General features: G+C 43.9%; 1 protein-coding gene across 6 annotated transcripts in view; it reads right to left on the reverse strand.

Annotated features, from left to right (window-relative positions):
- PAK1 (p21 (RAC1) activated kinase 1) overlaps positions 1-20,893 on the reverse strand; it is a 110,977-nt gene that overhangs the window by 42,785 nt on the left and 47,299 nt on the right. For 3 of the 6 annotated variants that reach the window (XM_037885239.2, XM_037885161.2, XM_037885316.2), the window contains 2 exons: positions 5,697-5,907; positions 73-173 (listed from right to left, as the gene is read on the reverse strand). In XM_037885239.2, the coding sequence (XP_037741167.1) occupies positions 73-173; positions 5,697-5,886 (291 nt within the window). In that variant the 5' untranslated portion in view covers positions 5,887-5,907. Of the gene's footprint in view, positions 1-72; positions 174-5,696; positions 5,908-6,579; positions 6,601-6,681; positions 6,701-20,893 lie in introns of those variants that run through there. The other 3 variants (XM_037885432.2, XM_037885377.2, XM_037885493.2) reach the window with 3 other exon arrangements.

Here is a 20,893-nt window from a genome sequence, read left to right on the forward strand (position 1 = left end):
AAGATGAATATGTCCCAGCTCCACTAATGATAAACAACTGTGTAATCCTCCTTTCCCCCCAGAAACACTTACCGTGAATTCTCCTGTGACAGCATCAAATCCAACATGAATCGTGTGTTCAAAATCTGAAGGGAGGGAAATTTCTGGCCGTTCTTTCTCCTTCTTTTTATTGGCTGCATATGAGAGAGAGAGAACGAACATCAAGAACAAAGAATGCTTCCATGGCAGTTCACAGTACATCCTCTGCAACCAAATACACAACAAAAACATATGATCTGTGGCAACGTGAAAAAGATTCTGACTGCACACTGATAAAGTTTTAATGTTATGGGACAACCATATTCTGATATTCTTGATATTTGCATTTGTAGGCCACACAGAGCCCAGAGAGGGTGATGAGTCCACACACAAATGGGAGAGACTGTCCCGCACAGTTTATGTTTTCCAGCTGCTGTCTTGTCAACTGCAAAACAAATGCTACTCAGCTATATAGGCAGACCTTGTTCCCTAAAGTATTCATATCACCAAAACGGAGGTTTTAAAGACACCCACCTACCCTAAAAGCCACCATTTTAACCCATTATATTGCAAACATGTATTGTGTTTTCCAAGTTTAACCAGGTAGTCTTATTTGAGTCCTGTACTCATAAGACCAGATTCTGCTCTCAATTGTATCCATAAAAATCCAGAGTAACATTATAGAGGTTAATGGCTTTACTCCAGATTGATCATGTACTGTGAAACAGAGCAGAATAAGGTATATAGCCTTAAACGTTTGTCTAAAACAACATTAAGTCCTTGGGTATTTTTCAGTGTAAGTGGAGAGAATGTTAAATAGTGACAGCTTTGGAAAAGGGAGGAATGAGAGAAGGGCAGATGGAACACTGGAGGATCCCACATGCAGAGAGACACTAGGAGGAACCAGAAGTATCTTCTGGTGAACAGATGTTGAGCATCTGCAGCATGCAGGGCAACCAAAGAGGGGACTAGCAGCCGCAATTGGCAGGAATACAGAGGAAGCTGAGGGCAGGGAGAAGGAAAGTGAGACAAAGGGATGCTGAGAAAGCCAATAGATCAAGGAGGCTCAGGAACTCTAAGACAACTGAAATGGATGTGTGAAGTACTAGAACAGTGGTTCTTAACCTTTACTGCAGCCTGCACCCCTTTGGTTCTCAAAATATGTTTTTGCACCCCTTATGAAAAATCGTTGAAATAGGTCAGTTCTTTAAACCTAGATATATCATAATTACAGAATGAAAGAGAGAGAGAATTATATACATATAAACATAGGTTTGATTAAACAAAGTAGTTGTACTTACGTGCCTGTGCTTAATTTGTGTTTTCGATGATTTACCGTCTAAAAAAATCTGGCATGTCTCGCACCCCCAGAACGGGCATCTTGCACCCCAGGTTAAGAACCACTGTACTAGAGCATTAAAGAATGTTAGAACATTTACTGTCCAGAATTCATGGCACAGAACTTTTTAACTTCTATATTTGGATTTACTGAATATCAGGATATCCTGCTAAACACCTAAATTCCGCGTCTGTAAGGATACAACTTTTCACTAACCAACATCTCCAGCATCCATTTTCAAACAGCATAATGAGCAAGCCAAGCTTTGCTCCACTGATTGCAGCTACTGCTTTCAAATTCATATTAAATACAAAAATGCATATTCAAGAAGAAGTCTCAATAAAACAGGGCTGTAGCTTGGATAAGCCTAAGTTACACTGACTGGTAAACAATGTTTTCAATAATGAATTAAATAATTTAATTGCATCTACTGCATTAAAAATTCATAGTTCTCTCAATATCCAGCTCTCATGCAGAGATTAAAATGGAGATAAAGCTGCATTGGCTCATTCTAGTAAACATGATTGTGCTTTGTATACATGTGGACGTGAATTTTAATCTTTGTCGGGAATCTCACAATTCTTTTGAGGCCCACATAACTGAAGTGAGTAACCATGTGATCTTATGGCTGTAACATTGGTCCTTCCTCAAAGCACCTGCTTCCTACTGCTTATCCACCAGTCATGTCATGTCATATCTAAAATTTGATTGTAAACTCTTTGGGGCAACTACCAAGGACCTGATTCTAATCTCTCTTAATTTGTGCGATTCCTAACCGATGTGAGCAAGATTAGAATCAAGCCCCACATTTTCCTATTTGTCCAGTAGAGCCCCAAACACAGCTTTGGAGGTGGTAAAAATAAGAATAACTACTTCTAGACCCGGTTTAAATAAACAGGCACTCAATGCTTAAACAGGCTTTCTGATTCTAATGAGCTTGCTCAAATCGGAGAAACAGATCTCAAAGCATAAATGCATTAAAATATTAACACTATCATTGCTTTTCATTGACGATACTGTATATCACAGAATGAGGTACAGGCTAAAAAGGATTAGATTTAAAGACACTGCCAGCCTTGCGCTACACTTTAATCCCACTTTATAGCCTTTATGGATATCTTACCCTGGGCTTTGTAATGGCACATATGGGACAAACGAAAACTCTTTAGGAGTTTCAGAAGAAAAACAGTCTTCCTAGAAATACCCATCTATTGTTGATTACTTTATTTCCATTAATGCCCCCATTAAACTATAAGGTTCTGAGGAATAAAAGTAAACTGAAATGTATGCTTGAAAAATTTCAGTGTGTGGCCATGATTACATTCTCACAGTGAACCTTTCATAAACTAGCAAGTTTTTTCTGTAATGTGCCAGACACTGGGTATGAGTTCCTCAGATGAAGATAATAATTCTCTCTCAATACAAGGGGGACTTGCTAACTCAAAATCCTCGATTGAGAATTCCAAGACAATAATAGTCTTTCCAACTAACTAATAGCTCCCGGGAGATGCTGAGCACCCACAAATCTCACTGAAGACAACGAAGCTGTGGATCAGCACGTCTAGGCATGAGACCCCCTCACCGTTAAGTCTATATCCAAACATCAGAATTATGTCAGAAGCTGAACTACCCAGTAATGAGGCCAGAATTCCACAATGCTACCCAACCTGCACAATGGAAAAGCTAGCCACACAACACCATAGCTCCCAGGCATTCTAAGTTGGAGCTCCACCAGGGACAGCTCCAGATTCACCCCACAGAACCTCAAGTCATCTTACCACCTCTTCCTGAGCCACTTGGAAAAGTCACCTGGAACACTTCCTACCCCTCTAGCATTTCAGTAGGTGGTGCTATTGTAGCCATACAGCAGACACAGCACTGCAAAGGAGAAACCATCACCAAGTCTTACATTCAGCTCATTGAATCAATGAGGTTCTTTCCATAATTGTTTTATATGACTTGCTACCGAAGTATTTGCCAATACTGCTTTCTGCAATCCTCAATTTATAATAGTATAAAAAAATCAATCTAAAGTCCAATATTATTGGTCAGGCCTGCTCCTCAGTGTGCCAGAGCTGTACAGTCTTTATGCAGTTCCATCACAGTAGAGATTATACCCTACCTTAATTAGCCCTTCTTTTACTCCAGTCAACTCAGTAGCTGAACTGTAAGCCTTAATTAAGCTGGGTTCTTGTAGTAATTAGGTTCGTGCATTAGGAGATTCTCTAAGGCTGATCAGCCAATGGATTTTCTATTGACAATTCATCAGCACTTCACGTCAGGAGTGTGATAGCCAGTCAGGGGTTACTTGAATGAACTCACATATTGGTCTGTCAGTCGTCCTACTAGGAGCCAGGGTGGCAATCAGGCTAAAAAGCCTCTGACAGAGGCAGCAGGAGAAGGCTGCCACTCTGGTTCGGGCAGGTGCATTGCAACAGAAGACTCTTCTGGCCTTGGCAATGATTCTCTTTTGCCTGAGTGGCTACCATGTTGGAATGTCTACAAGAAGCCAACATCCTCTGACATCAATGGTGGTCTGCTCACGGACTTCAAATTGGAGCTGGATCACACCCTCGATGCAAAGAAAACCCAGAGCTGCTGAAGCATCACATTATGGCACTCCTCCTCTTTAGCTCCCAGTTTTGGTGGGGAAGGAAACAATCATGTCAGTGTAGAAACAGACCTGGTAGCGTAGCCCTTTTATGGGAAGTACGCAGATAGTGGTCAGCAAACAAGCCTGCAACAGCCAATAGCAAGAGTGCTTTTCTATCTGCTAGAGACAAAAACTACGCAGGACTCAGATCTGGAAAGCTCCTTTGGAACAAGTTACATAACCTCAAAAGGCTCCATTACCTTGTCGTCGCCTGTTGGTAGAAAAAAACTATGTATCTGGTGCTGAGACACCAAACACTGTACTTACCATTGTATACACAGTGGGAGAGAGAAACCTGGGCCAGTTTAAAAAAAAAAAAAATAAGTAGATGTTTTATTAACATTTGAGAGCATGACAGGTAAAGGGGGGTTAGGGAAAAGTTACAGACGTGTTATGACAGCCAAGGCCTATTTTCACCTAACAGCATGTGAACTGACTCACTTTTAACCAAGTGCTTTGCATTCATGTTTAATGGCATCGTGCATCCTTAACATACCTACACCCCTACTGGAGAATGGCACTGTAATAGATATGAAACTGACTGTCTGCTTCCCAGAGCAGGTTAACTAGTATAAACAGCAATTAAGTTACTCTTAGGCCACAGAACTAGGATTAGTCTTTTCCTTCTAGCAAGGATTTAGGAGCCTGACTCCTTATTGAAACAGCTGAAAATGTAGATACAAAAATTAGAGAAAGATATTATTTATTTAGCACCCAACTACCATGGCGATGGACACTATGAATCCTTAGAAAGAGACTGAAAAAGGGATATAAAAATATCACAGAGATGGGTTCCTTACAAACAGATTAAACAGAGATATAAAAGGAAGCAGCACAAATTAAGGACTAGAGAATTTCTTGCATCATTGATTCATGTGATAAATGTACAACCTTCAAAATATACTAATGGAAGAAATTAAAATTGCATGTACAGTACATCAGTTCTGTCCCTTATTCCCATCTTGCCTGTTATATTCCTTATTATAGCTGAAGGAATTCATTCAATACAAGTTAATGGGCAAGAAGTTATAGGGATAGATTATTTTTAGCAGTGGACAATGTCGGTTCCAAAATTCTGAAATAAGATAGGCTGAGAAAGACTCATCTTAGACATTAAGCTCTTCAGGGCTATGGCTCACATAGCAACATGTGACAGGACTGGTAAGAAATGGTCTTTTAGGCATGCTTGCACTCTTCCAGCCTGCTTTCAGTTTCACCATTGCAGAAGGCCAGCAGGGCTCCTTCAGAAGGCCCATCTGCAGTGGTTGCAAAAACCAAGACCAAAAAAAGCCCCCAAAAACCTACAAACAAACCTCACTGAACTTTGGAAAGGCAGCTGTGACAGGCCCTGAGAACAGGGACATTCCCAGTTGTCAGGGACAAAGACACTGTAATCACAGATCTCACAGAAACACACACACACACACACACACACACACACACACACACTTTATCAACCAACAGACTAAGAGAAGGAATGGCAAGTTTGTGAGAGTAATGGCATTAATTATTAGGAAAGCAGATACCCAGCTAGTCACCACAGGCAGTCCTTATTCCCAGCATGGCCAAAAAATTTATGTGAACTATTAGACCTTGTGAACCATCCTCTAAATTCTAAAGAATCATTAACATCATTCCCCAGCAACATGCAAAGAGGAAACTATAGTAAAGATTAAAATACTGTACTTTTATCTCCTGGCAATATAGATCGGTAAAATCGGTCTCTCTTTTTCTTTTCTTCAGGGTTGGGAGGCAAAGGTTTTGAGCCATGATTTAAAGTCCCAGTGTCTTTGCTTCCAGATCCAATCATAGTGCTGGTATTTCTCATTGGAGGGGCTGGAGGCTTGTCTTCGGCTTCCACACCATTATTAGACATCTTCAGCAAAAGAAGCTGTTACTAGGACCAGGAAAAAGAAATAATCACTTTTGTGCATTTTTTTTTAATTACAGTAGCAAATTGATGCTTCAAATAAATTGTGCATCAGCTCTGTCTTTTAGTTTATGTTAATTACCTGCAGATAACAAACTTGCATAAAAAATTTCTTATGGGGGCCAATGCACGGTCCCACTGAAGTGGTGCCAAAATCCCATTTATTCACTAGCAATCAGGATTTGGCCCTTGGACCACAACTCTTAATCCGGTCATAATTATTTCCCATACAAAGACAAAGTTTAAAGGTTCTTTCAGAGTTACTGACATCATGCACGGCCTTTTAGGGGTATTTCATTTCATTGAGCTGGTAAAAAAAACACTGGATCCTCCACACGCACACAGTAACTCTTCATGTAAATCATCCTTAAAGTGCAGATTTAAACAAAGAAGCTACTGTACTTGCAGAATAACCCATTAGCAGCACAATTAACTCATTCCTCTCACCAAGTGAGAGCTTTATACAGCCCAACTGCACATACAACTTGTTGAAAAATGTTGAAATTTTTCATTAAAAATTCAAACAATTTCTGACCAACTCTAGCTGTAAAACAAACCAACCCTATTCCTCAGAATAACCAGATAACTTTCCAAATTTCACAAACAATTAAAAACAAAAAACAAAAACCAAAAAACCACCTCCTGATTTGAGTCCTTTTATTTGGTAGCAGGTTCTGTCACTAAGAAAAGCCCAGCTCCAAAAAGTGATACAGTAAAATCAGAGCAAAGTTAATTTACAACTTCCAAATCTCCGAGCTGCTCCGGCAGGTGAATCTATGCAGGGACACAGCGATTGCAACCCAGCCTGAGGCGACAGCTACACTACAGAGCTTACAGTGGTGCTGCTGTAGCACTGAGGGTACAAACATTCTGCACCAATGGGAGAGAGCTCTCCCGTCGGCTGAGTCACTCCAACCCCTGCGAGCAGGGTAGCTGTGTCGTTGGCGGGAGAAGCACTCCCACCGACGTAGGCTGCCCACTCCAGCACTTATGTAGGTGTAACTTACATCGCTCTGGGGGGTGGCTTATTCACACCTCTGATCAACATAAATTATGCCAGCATAAGCTATAGGGCATAGCGTAAGAAGGCCACATTCCAGCAGGGGGCTTTAAAGTACAATAACCCCTCGCTTAACGTTGTAGTTATGTTCCTGAAAAAATGCGAGTTTAAGCGAAACAATGCTAAACGAATCCAATTTCCCCATAAGAATTAATGTAAATGGGGGGGGGGGTTGGTTCCAGGGAAATTTTTTTCACCAGACAAAAGACTATATTATATATTTATATACATACATATATATATATTATATTACACACACACACAGAGTATAAGTTTTAAACAAACAATTTAATACGGGTACACAGCGATGATGATTGTGAAGCTTGATCGAGGTGCTGAAGTCAGAGGGTGGGATATTTCCCAGGGAATGCCTTACTGTTGAATGATGAACTAGCACTCATCTGAGCCCTCAAGGGTTAACCCATTGTTGTTAATGTAGCCTCACAGTTTACAAGGCAGCAGGAATGGAGGAAGGGGAGACAGTATAGCAGACAGAGACACACACCGCATGTGTGAGAGAGAGAGAGAGAGATGCGACGCTGACCCCACTCTAAGTACACTGCCTTTTTAAGTAGATCAGCAAGTTGAAACAGAAGCTGCTGCCAGGAAGCTCCCTCCGTCCTGAGCCCTGTCATGTCCCCACCCTGCTCTATATGGAGAAGGGGTAAGCGGCAGGGCAGGAGCAGGAGTGAGGGGGACACCCTGACATTAGCCCTCCTCCCCCTTCCTCCCCCCCAGCAAGCAGGAGGCTCCCTGGAGCAGCTCCAAGGCAGAGGACAGGAGCAGCACACGGCAGTGGGGGGAGGAACAGCTGAACTGCCAGCAATTGATAGCCTGCTGGGCAGCTGCCACACAGGGAACTTAGGGGAGCTGACGGGGGGGCTGCCGGTCCACCCTGGTTCCGAGTCCCGCCCAGCTCGCTCCAACGGGCTGCTCTTCCTGCAAGCAGTGGACAAACCAGGCGGCTGCCAAACGACGTTATAAGGGAGCCTTGCGCAACTTCAAATGAGCACGTTCTCTAATGGATCAGCAACGTAACAACGAAACAACGTTAACCAGGACGACTAAGTGAGGAGTTATTGTATCAAAGCAGAACTTCACTGATTAGTCTGGCAGTCACAGCAGAGCTTGAGCGACACATTCAAGAGAGTCCCTAAGGTCCTAATTTCCAGAGATACAGATGCTCCGCACCTCTGCAAATCAGGCCCTAGACCTAAGTTTCCCAGAGTGGCCATTGATTTTGAGTACCTCCTGCTGGACAGTTAAAATGGAGACACCTTGGGCCACTGGATTCAATGAGACTTCTGGGTGCTGATGGCACCCAGTATTTGGAACCTAAGAAAGCCAAACCACAGCAAAGGCAGGTTATTACACCTCACCTAACATGTTTAACTTAGAAGCGGTGACTCCACACAAGCCTGTCTGGAGTCATTGCTCCTAGAAATGAAATTTGTTTAAAGATTCTCATTTGGGACATTGGTTTGAATGTCAGAGGGTAATTTTTGGCAGCCAGGTGGGGCTATTCAGCTTTCCACTTGTCTGGGCGTGTTCTGGCATCTACCTCCTGCCTCCTCCATTATTCAGGTCACTGGCCATCAGCCCCATGCCATTCCCCAGTGTGAAAATGAGCAAGAGCAAAAACAAAGCTGACAGCTGGAGATGCAGAGACCAGGAGCTGCATAAGAAGTTTGGGGGATTTCTTTTGGCACAAACGAAAACGCACCAGTAACTCTGACAGCCTTTGGTGGGTAAAGATCCTGTTTGACATGAAAACACCCGAGACCACGCTTATACTGAGCTGTCTAGCGTACAGCAGCATCTCTGGTGCCTATAAAATTAGCAGCTCATCTGGATCCAACTGAAACAGAGAAAGGAACAAGCACAGGCTGCCAGGCAGTCACTAAAGAAGCCCTGTGTTCATTGCCCTCACACACCTATGATCAGGAGGAAGCAAGTTACTAGGAGGCTGCTAGACAAAGATAGCAGCAGAAAGAGAGATAAATAGCCTCATACTTGCCCAATGCCACTCCTCGGGAGCTATAGTCACTTTTGTCAAAGCTTGATCATTCCCCCTCAACACTTCCTGACCTGGGATGAGGGGAAAGAGGCAGCAGTGACAAAAGTGACTCGCTCCCGAGGAGTGGCATTGGACAAGTATGAGGCTATTTATCTCTCTTTCTGCTGCTATCTTTGTCTAGCAGCCTCCTAGTAACTTGCTTCCTCCTGATCATAGGTGTGTGAGGGCAATGAACACAGGGCTTCTTTAGTGACTGCCTGGCAGCCTGTGCTTGTTCCTTTCTCTGTTTCAGTTGGACCCAGATGAGCTGCTAATCAGCCTCCTGGCTACTAGGAACTAGTACTTGGCCTGGTAAGCAGCCAGGCAAAAATACCTACCTCCCCACTGACTCCCTCTCCCTTGCTGTGCCTTACTGCAGCACACTGCCAGGAAACAGCGAGAAAAAAGAGGCAGTGAACACCAGCTGATCCCTTCACTCACCCATCTCCTGCCATGTTGGAAGGGACGCAGGACCAGAGGGTGACCACAAGAAATAGGGAAGGAAACTGAGGAGAGCTCTGGGGACAGGGCTGGTGGATACAGTGAGGAGAAAGGATCATTGGGTGAAAAGGAGGGAGACAGTGGTGAAGAGAGGGAAAGAGAGGAGAGAACCATTTAGATAAAAATGGGGAAAGGGCTTGTGGCTAATGCCCCAGACGAGGAGACAGTTCAGCCACTCACCTGCTGTGAAACCCTGGAGAGGTCACTTTATCTACATGTGCTTCAGTTTCCTCATCTATAAAATCGGGATAATACCCCCTTCCTCACTGGTAGATGGAAGCACTTTAAGATCCTCAAATGGAAGGGGCTACAGGAGTGCCAGTTTCAGCTATTTTATTAAATAGGGGAAACTCGGGTGATCAGAAAATGCTCACTCACTTTACACACGCCCCCCCAAAAGCGACATTTCTCACCAGTGGATACCAGTTTTTCACACCTATTTGAGAACTCAGATTTGCAGCTCTCACCTAGGCAACATACACTGGATTCCTCCTCCCATTCAAGCCACCCAAACCCTTCCTCGGGATTGCCCCACACAACATCTAGGATTGTATTAAAATCTACACTTCCCCTGCTCCCCCAACCAGTGCACAGAATGTGTATGGTCAGCCTCCTTCCTCCCCACAACATTTGGAGGGGGAAAGGGGGAAACACTCCAAGCCACAGGTTTATGGCGTTTGTTTCAGGATTGAAGGCCCCAGTCTCTTCCATGGCTTCTCCAGGAACTTCCTTGGAAAGCCCTGCAAGTTCCAGCAGCCCAGTCCTAGCAGCCACGTTCCATATGCATACACCTGAGGTGGTGTTTTCACAGAACTTTGGGACATCAGCCTGGGATGTTTACTTGCCTGAAACAGAAAGAAAACTCACATATTCTGAAGTCCAAAGATTAAAATACAGAACACTGTCAATGGGACAGAGATTCTAAACGTACATTATTGTCAACATCCCACTAAGCTCAGGTTTTGCAGGATAGGTAGGAGCCTCGAGTGGAGTATCCCGATTTGCATTTTCTTCGTGCCTCAGGTGGCAGGTGACCAGGATTCATTGCCAAATTTGGTCTGCTGGTTGGAGCATTAACTTCCCTGGCAGGGCCGGTGCAATGATATTTTGCACCCTAAGCGAAACTTCCACCTTGCACCCTCCCTCCCCCCGGAGCATCGCTTATTATAAACTTTCAGAAATGAATACTGCATAATGTGGCATTGTTCATTAGAATTAATACACATTCAGCTTTTTTCTCTATTTGCCATGAGGCTGCATCAACTGAAAACGAAAAAAATGAAATTTTATTCCTATCAGTTCTTTTTCTTGTTCACTATTAAAAGTAAAGGATAGAGAACACATGTCACTTATTAACTATGAGTCACTATTTGAATTTCATCAGCTGTTTGATGTAAACATTGATTAAGAGATCAAGATGACTTTTCCTTAAAATTAAGCAATGTTGATTGTAATCGGAAATACACCCTTTTTAGTCATGTATACTTCCTTCCTTCATTCTTTCATATCAAAATCCCCTTCATTTTATTCTACCTTTAGAATACCCAATTACTGTTATTAATAAAATTTATAAAATTAGAATGGCGGATACTCCGTTATACAACAACTGACAATATCAATATGACAAATTTCAACAACCTACACATGCATATTCACACAGGATAAACATATACACTCAAATACTGAACATACACACACAATTGACACAAAGTATTAGCGAACTGATGCAGCAGCAATTGCCAGAGTCTTAGATCTGAAACAACTCAACGAAAATAGGTTTCAGAGTAACAGCCGTGTTAGTCTGTATTCGCAAAAAGAAAAGGAGTACTTGTGGCACCTTAGAGACTAACGAATTTATTTGAGCATAAGCTTTCGTGAGCTACAGCTCACTTCATCGGATGCATACTGTGGAAAATACAGAAGATGTTTTTATACACACAAACCATGAAAAAATGGGTGTTTATCACTACAAAAGGTTTTCTCTCCCCCCACCCTACTCTCCTGCTGGTAATAGCTTATCTAAAGTGATCACTCTCCTTACAATGTGTATGATAATCAAGGTGGGCCATTTCCAGCACAAATCCAGGGTTTAACAAGAACGTCTGAGGAACTGGGGGGGGGGGGGGGGGGGAAGGGGGGGCGGAGGAATAAACAAGGGGAAATAGGTTACTTTTTATAATAACTCAACCATTCCCAGTCTCTATTCAAGCCTAAGTTAATTGTATCCAATTTGCAAATTAATTCCAATTCAGCAGTCTCTCGTTGGAGTCTGTTTTCGAAGTTTTTTTGTTGAAGGATAGTCACTTTGAGATCAGAAATCGAGTGACCAGAGAGATTGAAGTGTTCTCCGACTGGTTTTTGAATGTTATAATTCTTGACATCTGATTTGGCCTCAGTCGACAACCTCCGAAAACTAGTAAACTAGTCAACTTAGCACTATAAACAGCCTGTCAGAACGGGGAACGGCCGTGCGCGAGATAAAAAATGACGTCCTTGCCACTTTGTACCGTAGTGAAGCAGTACACCTGTGCCCGCAACGCAGAGCTGACGTAGGCTATAGCTGTAATGTACGAGAGAACAACAAGTTAAAACGCAAGTTCAACAACGTTTCTCTTTTCTTTATTAATTTGTTTTCCAGCAATAGTGTAAAAAAAAAAATTGGGGGGGCACCGCTTTTTGGCGCCCCAAATCTTGGCGCCCTAGGCAGCTGCCTAGTTCGCGTAGTCATTACACCAGCCCTGTTCCCTGGCCCGGGCTGGGTACTGGCAGGGAGTGCGATGTGAACACTGATCCATGCCAGAGTTATTCTGAAGGTACTGGAAGGTGGCATTCTCCCATCAAAGAGCAGCGTCTATGTAAATTATTTTCTTACCATGATAATCTGTAGCCAACTCACTGCCCTTTCCATCTTTAAACATAAAGGAGCAGTTTTATTTGTATTCTGCTTGAATTCCAGTAGCACCAGCAAGTACTTGCTTTCAGCAAACCACCACAGTTGTCAGAGCTCCATTACACCAAAGTGAGTCACTGAATAATCTCTGCTCTAAGCAATCAAGATTGCAAAAGCCAGTCAAAGTAACATCAATCAACCTAATTTCCCTTACTTTTCACAACACTATGATTCTTCTGTTTGCAATGGCAGAACACTCCACAAGAAACGGATTTTATATTTCAATGACAGGACTAACAATGGAAATGTAATTACCCAGCAAACGAACCTTTCATCTGAAGTTAGATAAGGGATGCATCTCAGAGCATGTCTTCACTTGCAAGGTTAACACGGCTGTGTAGTCACGGCATAGCGCTGGGAGAGAGCTCTCCCAACGCTATAAAAAAAACCCACCTCCACGAGGGGCGCGGCTCCCAGCACTGGTGCACTGTCTACACTGGCACTTTACAGCACTGAAAGTTGCAGCACTCAGGGGTGTGTTTTTTCACACCCCAGAGCAAGAAAGTTGCAGCGCTGTAAAGTGCCAGTGGAGACCAGCCCTTAGATATAGATACAATTTGCTCAATTCCCATATATTAAAATGCCAGCACGCAGACCAAATCCCACAGTCACTACTACAAGGGCATCTCCATTGTCTAAAGCTATTGTTTCTGTGGTCACTCTGGAGCATTACATTTCAAAAGAACCATATAGTTCAATCACACAGCAGGTCTTGGAAATACACTGTGGTATATACTAAGAATAGTAAGAAACTTTTGTCCGCAATGAATCCAGAATACAGTTAGTATCTGTACTCCTGAAATCTCTTTTTACCTTTTCAAATCAGCTATCAGCCAAAGTAAGTGATCCCAGTGGCCCAATATAAATGCACTCACTGAATGTATATGTCCTATCCACATGAATAATTATGAATGGGAAAGGAGGTGATCCAACAGATCATCTCTCCAACACACATTTGATATGCTGTTCGTCCTAAGAGCAGAATTTTACCCTTAACAGATGCATAAGAATGGTTTCCAAAAACCCTATATCTAAAATTACCTAGACAGATTTGTAATTTCTCCCAGTTTGTTTTAAGCAGATATGGGCCCAAACCACAAAGTTCACATCTGGAGAGGAACTTTCCTAAACTTTGGAGGTGTCTGGATCTGGGAGTTTGGTTTGGACCTTACCTCTAGTTTTAAAACTTATATGCTATATGGGTCAAGGTCTGTCTCTTACTATGTATGTCTACAGGGCCTAGCACAATGTAGCTCTGATCTCAAATGGAGCCTCTCTAGGCTCTATTCTAACATAAATAAAAAGTAACAGCTTTATCCTAATTAAAAACAAAATAAGACCATCTAATAAAAATTCTACACTAAACATTTATGATATGCAAATAATGTTTTCCTTTGGAAAGCCAAGTCATTTTAATTTGATGTTCCCACCATTGAACATCAAGCTGGATTATATTTTCTTGTAGTATTTTCCTTTAGCAAAACTAATAGCTAAAGAGAAAGCAATTAGGGAAAAATCAGTATTACAGCTGAAACCTGCCCTAAAGTAGATGCCATAAACATAACTACGTCCAGTCCATACGGATTGCTGGAGTCAACATGAAACTCAAAAGAGCCATCTATAATGCATCCGATGAAGTGAGCTGTAGCTCATGAAAGCTTGTGCTCAGATAAATTTGTTAGTCTCTAAGGTGCCAAAAAGCCTCCTTTTCTTTTTGCGGATACAGACTCACACGGCGGCTCCTCTGAAATCTATAATTCAGGCACTCTGGGAAGACAATAGCTGAGAATTACTTACTATAACTTCTAGATGAAATAAACCATACTAAAAAAAGAGATTAGCTCAGCAGTTATTCTCTCAGCAAGTACAAAATTTTAATTGCTGCTGAAGCACTGGTTTTCCACTGTTACCACAACTACTGGTCATCTTGACCAGATACCAAAACAAAGAAGTCTTAACTGTTACGCTGATTACGATCAGCCCGGTTATGCATTTACCTCTGTGTCAACATTCCTGTTCTACTCTGATCCACAGCAGTATAACTGATCCTAGTAAACGAGTACACACACATTAAAGTCTCCTTCTTCCTTATAAGACCAATTGTTCCCACAACTAAGAAGGGGAGGGACAGGGGCAAACATTGTACTGCTGTGACACATACGGTGCTGGGATGCTATAAGTAGAGGAGATTCAAAACACATGAACTAGGGGTCACCCAATGAAATTAATAGGCAGCAGGTTTAAAACAAACAAAAGGAGGTATTTCTTCACACAATGCACAGTCAACCTGTGGAACTCCTTGCCAGAGGCTGTTGTGAAGGCCAAGACTATAACAGGGTTCAAAAAAGAACTAGATAAGTTCATGGAGGATAGGTCCATCAATGGCTATTAGCCAGGATGGGCAGGGATGGTGTCCCTAGCCTCTGTCTGTCGGAAGATGGGAATGGGCAACAGGATTAGACATTTTAATGAAAATTCTAGCAAAGTAGAAATCAATGGAAGTTGTGTTTCACCATCCCTCGCCCTTAACTCTCTCTTGCACCATTCTAAAAACGGTGAACTCTTTCTCCGTTACACGAACTGTGGTGCGCGCCCCCCTCTGTTAGGTTATAGCTACTGGTTGCAGTTTTCCTCCAATGCTAGTTTTATTATTTATATAGCGCTAAAAGGTAATTCACCAAATCCCTTGGGAAGGTGTTGCAATGGCTGAGTCTCTTCCACTTTGAATCTTTAAATCAAGACGGAATGTCTTTTAAAAACATGCTCTAGTTTAACCACAAGCTATTGGTCTTGATGCAGGAATAACTGGGTGAAGTTCTATGGCCCGTATTACGCAGGAAGCCAGACGACCACCACAAGGATGCCTTCCAGCCTTAGACTCTATATAGCAAGGTCCCTGCCCGGGGCAGTGCTAGGAGGGGCTTGTAGGGGCTATAGCTACCCCAAAATTTTCCTTAGGCCCCCCCCCCATAGTCATTCCTTCCCACACAAAGGTCAGATGTTACGCCGAAGTAAGGATGGCATGGTATGGCACTGCCACCCTTACTTCTGTGCTCTCCAGTCACCCAGCTCTGAATGTTGACGATGTCCAGGGCCAGACTTAGGGAAAATGGCACCCTGGGAGAATGGGGGGTGGGAGTTCCCCATATAGTGACCCTCTCCCCGTGACTGGGGAGCGACAGGGGCAGGAAGTGGGAGTGGGGCGGGAACTTCCTGCAGTCGGTCTGACCTTAGGGTTACCCCGGGCCTGTATTTGACAGGCCTCGCCAGTTTTTTTATGGCTTTGCCAGGTGCCAGAAAAATAAGTTAATCTGCCAGGTTTGGTTTTTTTATGTGGGTCTAAAGATTTGCATTATCACCACAATACACTGGGATATCTAAAGGTAAAAGTTTCTGTGTCCAGCATGCTGCAGTGTGCGCTCTTCTGCAGTTTAAGTAAGAAAATGATGTTATCAATCTTATCTACATGTGTCATCTCTCAGATACTATAAGTGGCTGCTGAAGGGGGCAGGGTGTTGCAGAGATGTGTTGTGGTTGGGACTGCGGCTGGCTTGCCTTGTGGGGGGTGGGAAAGGTGTCGATGTTTTTATATTTCAGACATGCTAACCCTAGTCTGACCTGGCCTCAGGAGCAGCCTGTGCAGGGGAAGAGGATGTGTCAGCCCTCCCCGGCGCCCAGCTGCGACTAGCAGCAGAAGCCCCAGCCAACCCCTCCCCAGCTCTGAACCCAGTGCTCAGAGTTAAAAAGGCCTTGTGTTGAGGTGTGGTGGGGGGGGAGGGGGGGGAGGGATTAATATGTATAGCGCAGCCCTCCCAGCTCAGCTACCCAACACCGGGAAGCGGCTGGCACCACCCCTCTCCATGCCCCTTATGTGGTACATTGCATTAGTGCACATGATCACCTCACTTTATTAGAGGATCCTAATTATCTCTCTTTCTCTCATAAAGGCCTAGGTTCAATCCCTGCTGACTGCCATGATGTCCGCACATCGATAGCCGTTGTTACACTAACCAAAACCCATTGGTTACTCAACACCATTAAATTCTCTCCTTCGAATTAACATACGTATTTGTATGGCTCCCATCACGGAAGTATTTGAATACTATGTTAGGTGCTTATACTATAGGACTTCAGTAGGGTACCTACAAGTCCCTCAAGGCTGGACAGATAGCAGAGGTATCCTTCATATCAGAAAGAAAAGGAGTACTTGTGGCACCTTAGACACTAACAAATTTATTTGAGCATAAGCTTTCGTGAGCTACAGCTCACTTCATCGGATGCAGAGACAATCTTTATTTCTCCAAAATGCCATTGACAGACTGGTCAGAGTGCTTTTCCATTCCAGCCATAGCTCCATGTGACAGAGGGGATCTTTCGGTGGTTTACTTCTCCGTGTCAGCCAACTCTTAGCCTGACAAACTCACTACACCCAACACATAGCTGTCATAATATTTATCTGTAAAGAATGTTGTGTAAGGTATCAAATGAAAACTTGCATTGGATGCAGTGAGCTGTAGCTCACGAAAGCTTATGCTCAAATAAATTTGTTAGTCTCTAAGGTGCCACAAGGGGAGGCACTGAGGCGAGGCGGAGGAAGGGACAGTTAGGCCGGGGCTCCGGCTCCCTCGCCACAGGGGGGCCGCTTGGGCACCTCTGCCGACACCCCGCGTCCCGTCCCATCCCCTGCCTCGGCCCCTGCAGCGGGGCAGGGAGCGCGGCCCCCAGCCTGGCTAGAAGCCGCCGGGCGACCGGCTAACGCCAGCGTGCGCCCATCTGGCCCCGGGGCCGCACGGCACAAGTCTTGTCCTCCGCTATGGCGGGAGGAAGGGCAGGGTGGTGGCGCGGGCTCTGGACTGGGCCTGGGGAGCCCTGGGCTCCTTTCCCAGCTGTGCCGCAGGCCGTGCAACCAGGGGCGAGTCACTCTGTCAGCCCTGGGCGATCGTGGGCAAGTCATTCCCTCGGTCCTGTTCCTCAGTTCTCCGGCTGTGACGGGGTGGGGGCGATGGTTCCCCGCCTCCCCAGGCCTGCTTGTGAAGCTAGGTTACAAGGCTCTCGGCTCCCACGTTGCTGAGACCCATGGAAATGCCGAATGTTAAATAGCAAAGATGGAGGTTGGCCAAGCCATCCAAAAACATCTCAACAGAAGAATCAGCCCCTCCCCTTGAGCAGGATCCACCCTCAGCCTCATCAGAAATGTCTAAAATAGACAATCTCCCTAAGGCGGTAGCTTGGCATATGTAAAATGGAGAACCTTTGGCCTGAATCTCAGTCCGGGTCGGGGGGGGTGGGGGCGGCGTGCACAGTAGACTGTTTTGCTGGTTGCTGTTGGTGGTGGTTTGGGTTTCCTTCCACTCCACTGCTTTTGCTGAAATCATTGGTATTTTCTTGTTGACATAGTTTCCTATCGGATTGCCAAAGCCTTCATGGCCATGTGGGTTTGCTGGTCCTTGGTAAACTTTCAGGTGCAATGCTTTACTCATGATGATGATATAAACTGATCTTCAACAAAACTCAGGAAAAGATACATTTCCAAAACTCCCCTCTGGCAGAAGGTAAATCCTCCCCTTTCTATACTTTGTTGAACCCTATTCTACACTGAAGGTAGACTACAGCATTCCCTCACTGGATGCATTTTATGGTGCTATGAGTTTTGGTCACTTACCAAAGTAGACCTGATCAGACTAATGAGACCCAGAATATTCGCTTGAGGTTATGTTGAAAGTTAGATGGACATTTAAGCCTAGCTTCTCAAAGGTATTTAGGACCCTAACTGCCACTGAAATCAATGGAAGTTAGTCACCTAAATACTATTGGCAATCTGGGCCTTACTGTCTTGTTCTAGGAACATTTTGTGCTCGTAGTCTAATGCAGTGTTTTCCCAAAATGTGCATTGTGCAAAGGACTGTCTGCTATGGCAGGAGGGCACAGACAGGTCTCTAGAATCTCAGCTTTCATTTTAAAAAAAGAGTAAGTCTCGAGCTCAGTGGTTCTCAAACTTTTTTTTTTCCCCCTCCTATGGACCGCTTGAAAATTGCTGAGGATCTCAACGGACCACTTAATGATATCTCCGAATGTGGTTTGTACTGTTAGCTAACTATGCAAAGCGCTTTGGATAAAAGTGCTGTATATAAAAAAAAAAACCTTCATGATAAACTTTGTTTGTTCTACAAATAAAAGCACACCTCATTTTAATATCAGTAGTCTTACCTTTCTAATGTGATGGAAGTGCCCTCTCTCCCCTGCCATGGCAGCCCCCAAGCTTGGGCTGGGAAGTGGGGGGTCTCTCCCCTGCCACAGAGCTTAGGCTGGGAAGGAGGGCCATCTTTCCCTGGCAACTGCAGCCCTGGAGCTGGGGAAAGTCGCCTCCTTCTCTGGCCACCACCGCCCTGCACATCCCAAATTCCTCCCACCCCCTCTTTTCACCCCACTGCCTCCTCCCACCTACTGCCTATTCCCCCCCCAAGGCCACCACCTCACCTTACATGTGTGTCTTCTCCAGGGTCCAGGCACCTAATTAGTGGAGCCATGCCTGCACAACTCCACTAATTAGGTGGGTGGCCCTTCCTTCTCTCGTGTGCAGCTGCCCAGGCACGTTCGTGGACCACAGTTTGAGAACCTCTGCTCTAGCTGTTACATTTGCAAAGAAAACCTTCAAAGTGTGATACAAGGGTAACTGGTGCAGAGATATTTTCAGAGATCCTGAAACAACAGCTTTGAAGTGTGAACTGGTTTATCCATTTCAATGTTGCTAACTTGGATGCCAGTAATTATACTATTAGTTTCAACATTGATGACTATTTCACTGCAGGGTGGATAAAAATTGATGATCAAAAACATTTTAATCAGATTTTTTTATTTCATTTAAATTATAAAAATGAATATGAAAAATAAACCTGTTTAAAATGAAATCCAAATTTATACAAAAACTATCACAAAACTTTTCAATAAAAAATATGCTGAATCCATGAGCTTCTACTAAAAAATGTAGAGTTAAAGGCTGGTTTTCTACGTAAAGAAAGATGTTTTATCCCCTGATTTCTAACTTTTGAGGTCAAGCTTTGTAACTATGGCACAGTAGGTCATGTACTGTATTAAGGGCTTGATTCTGTGGGTTACCCAGTGTGACGAAGTGGGACTGTTCTTAATGTTTCCTCCTAATACCGTAGGAGTGCCTCAGTTTCCCCTATGCATTTCTTAAGTCTCTAGGTGATGGGATAAGGGGGTGTAATTGTTGCAGAGCAAAGGGCCAGTGTACATAAATGGCCGACACTCTGTCTCCTGGCAACTGATGGCCTGGGCCCTTCCCCCCTGCAAGGTAATAGCTAAAGGGTTGGAGAACAAAGGAATCAGGTGACCTCCTGGCCCGGGAAAGGGACAAAACCCAGAAGGACTTGACTCAGTGGTTTGAGCATTGGCCTGCTAAACTCAGGGTTGTGAGTTCAATCCCTGAGGGGGCCATTTAGGGATCTAAGGCAAAACTTGGGGATTGGTCCTGCTTTGAGCAGGGGGTTGGACTAGATGATCTCCTGAGGTCCCTTCCAACCCTGATATCCTATGAAGTACTCCTTTTCTTAAATCGTACTGGCCACTATAATCACTGCATGATATATGTATGGGCAACTGTCATAAACATACAGCTCAGGGTAGCATAAAATCCCTCCTTTACCTGTAAAGGGTTAAGAAGCCCAAATAACCTGGTTGGCACCTCACCAAAAGGACCAATTACCAAAAGGACCAATATGGAGATACTTTCAAGTCTGTGGGGGAAGGTTTTTGCTTTGTCTTTTTGTGGGGGTTCTCTCGGAGCCAGAGAGGGACCAGGGGCAGGAAAAACCATCTCTTAAAACCCTGCCTGAATTAAGATCTAGGATTACAAAAATTGTAAGTAAAGCAAGGAAAGGCGTTAGATTATCTTTTGTTTTAGCTTGTGAATTTTCCCTGTGCTAAGAGGGCGGTTTATCCCTGTTTTTTTGTAACTTTAAAGTTTTGCCTAGAGGGGAATCCTCTGTGTTTTGAATCTGATTACCCTGTAAAGTTACCTTCCATACTGATTTTACAGAGATGCTTCTTTTACTTTTTTTTTTTCTTTATAATAAAGTTCTATTTTTTAAGAATCTGGTTTACCTATTTGGTTGGTAATTCTCAAGCCTCCCCAGGAAAGGGGGTGAAGGGATATTTTAGGGAAACAGGAACTCCAAGGGGTCCTTTTCCTGAATCTTAACTCACTTGGTGGTGGCAGCAGTACCCATCCAAGGACAAGGAAGGATTTGTGCCTTGGGGAAGTTTTAACGTAAGCTGGTAGAAATAAGTTTCGGGGGTCTTTCATGCAGGTCCCCACATCTGTAACCCAAAGTTCAGAGTGGGGAGGGAACCTTGACAGCAACAA

This window comes from Chelonia mydas, chromosome 1 (genome assembly GCF_015237465.2).
Source record: "Chelonia mydas isolate rCheMyd1 chromosome 1, rCheMyd1.pri.v2, whole genome shotgun sequence".
Lineage (NCBI taxonomy): Eukaryota > Metazoa > Chordata > Testudines > Cheloniidae > Chelonia > Chelonia mydas.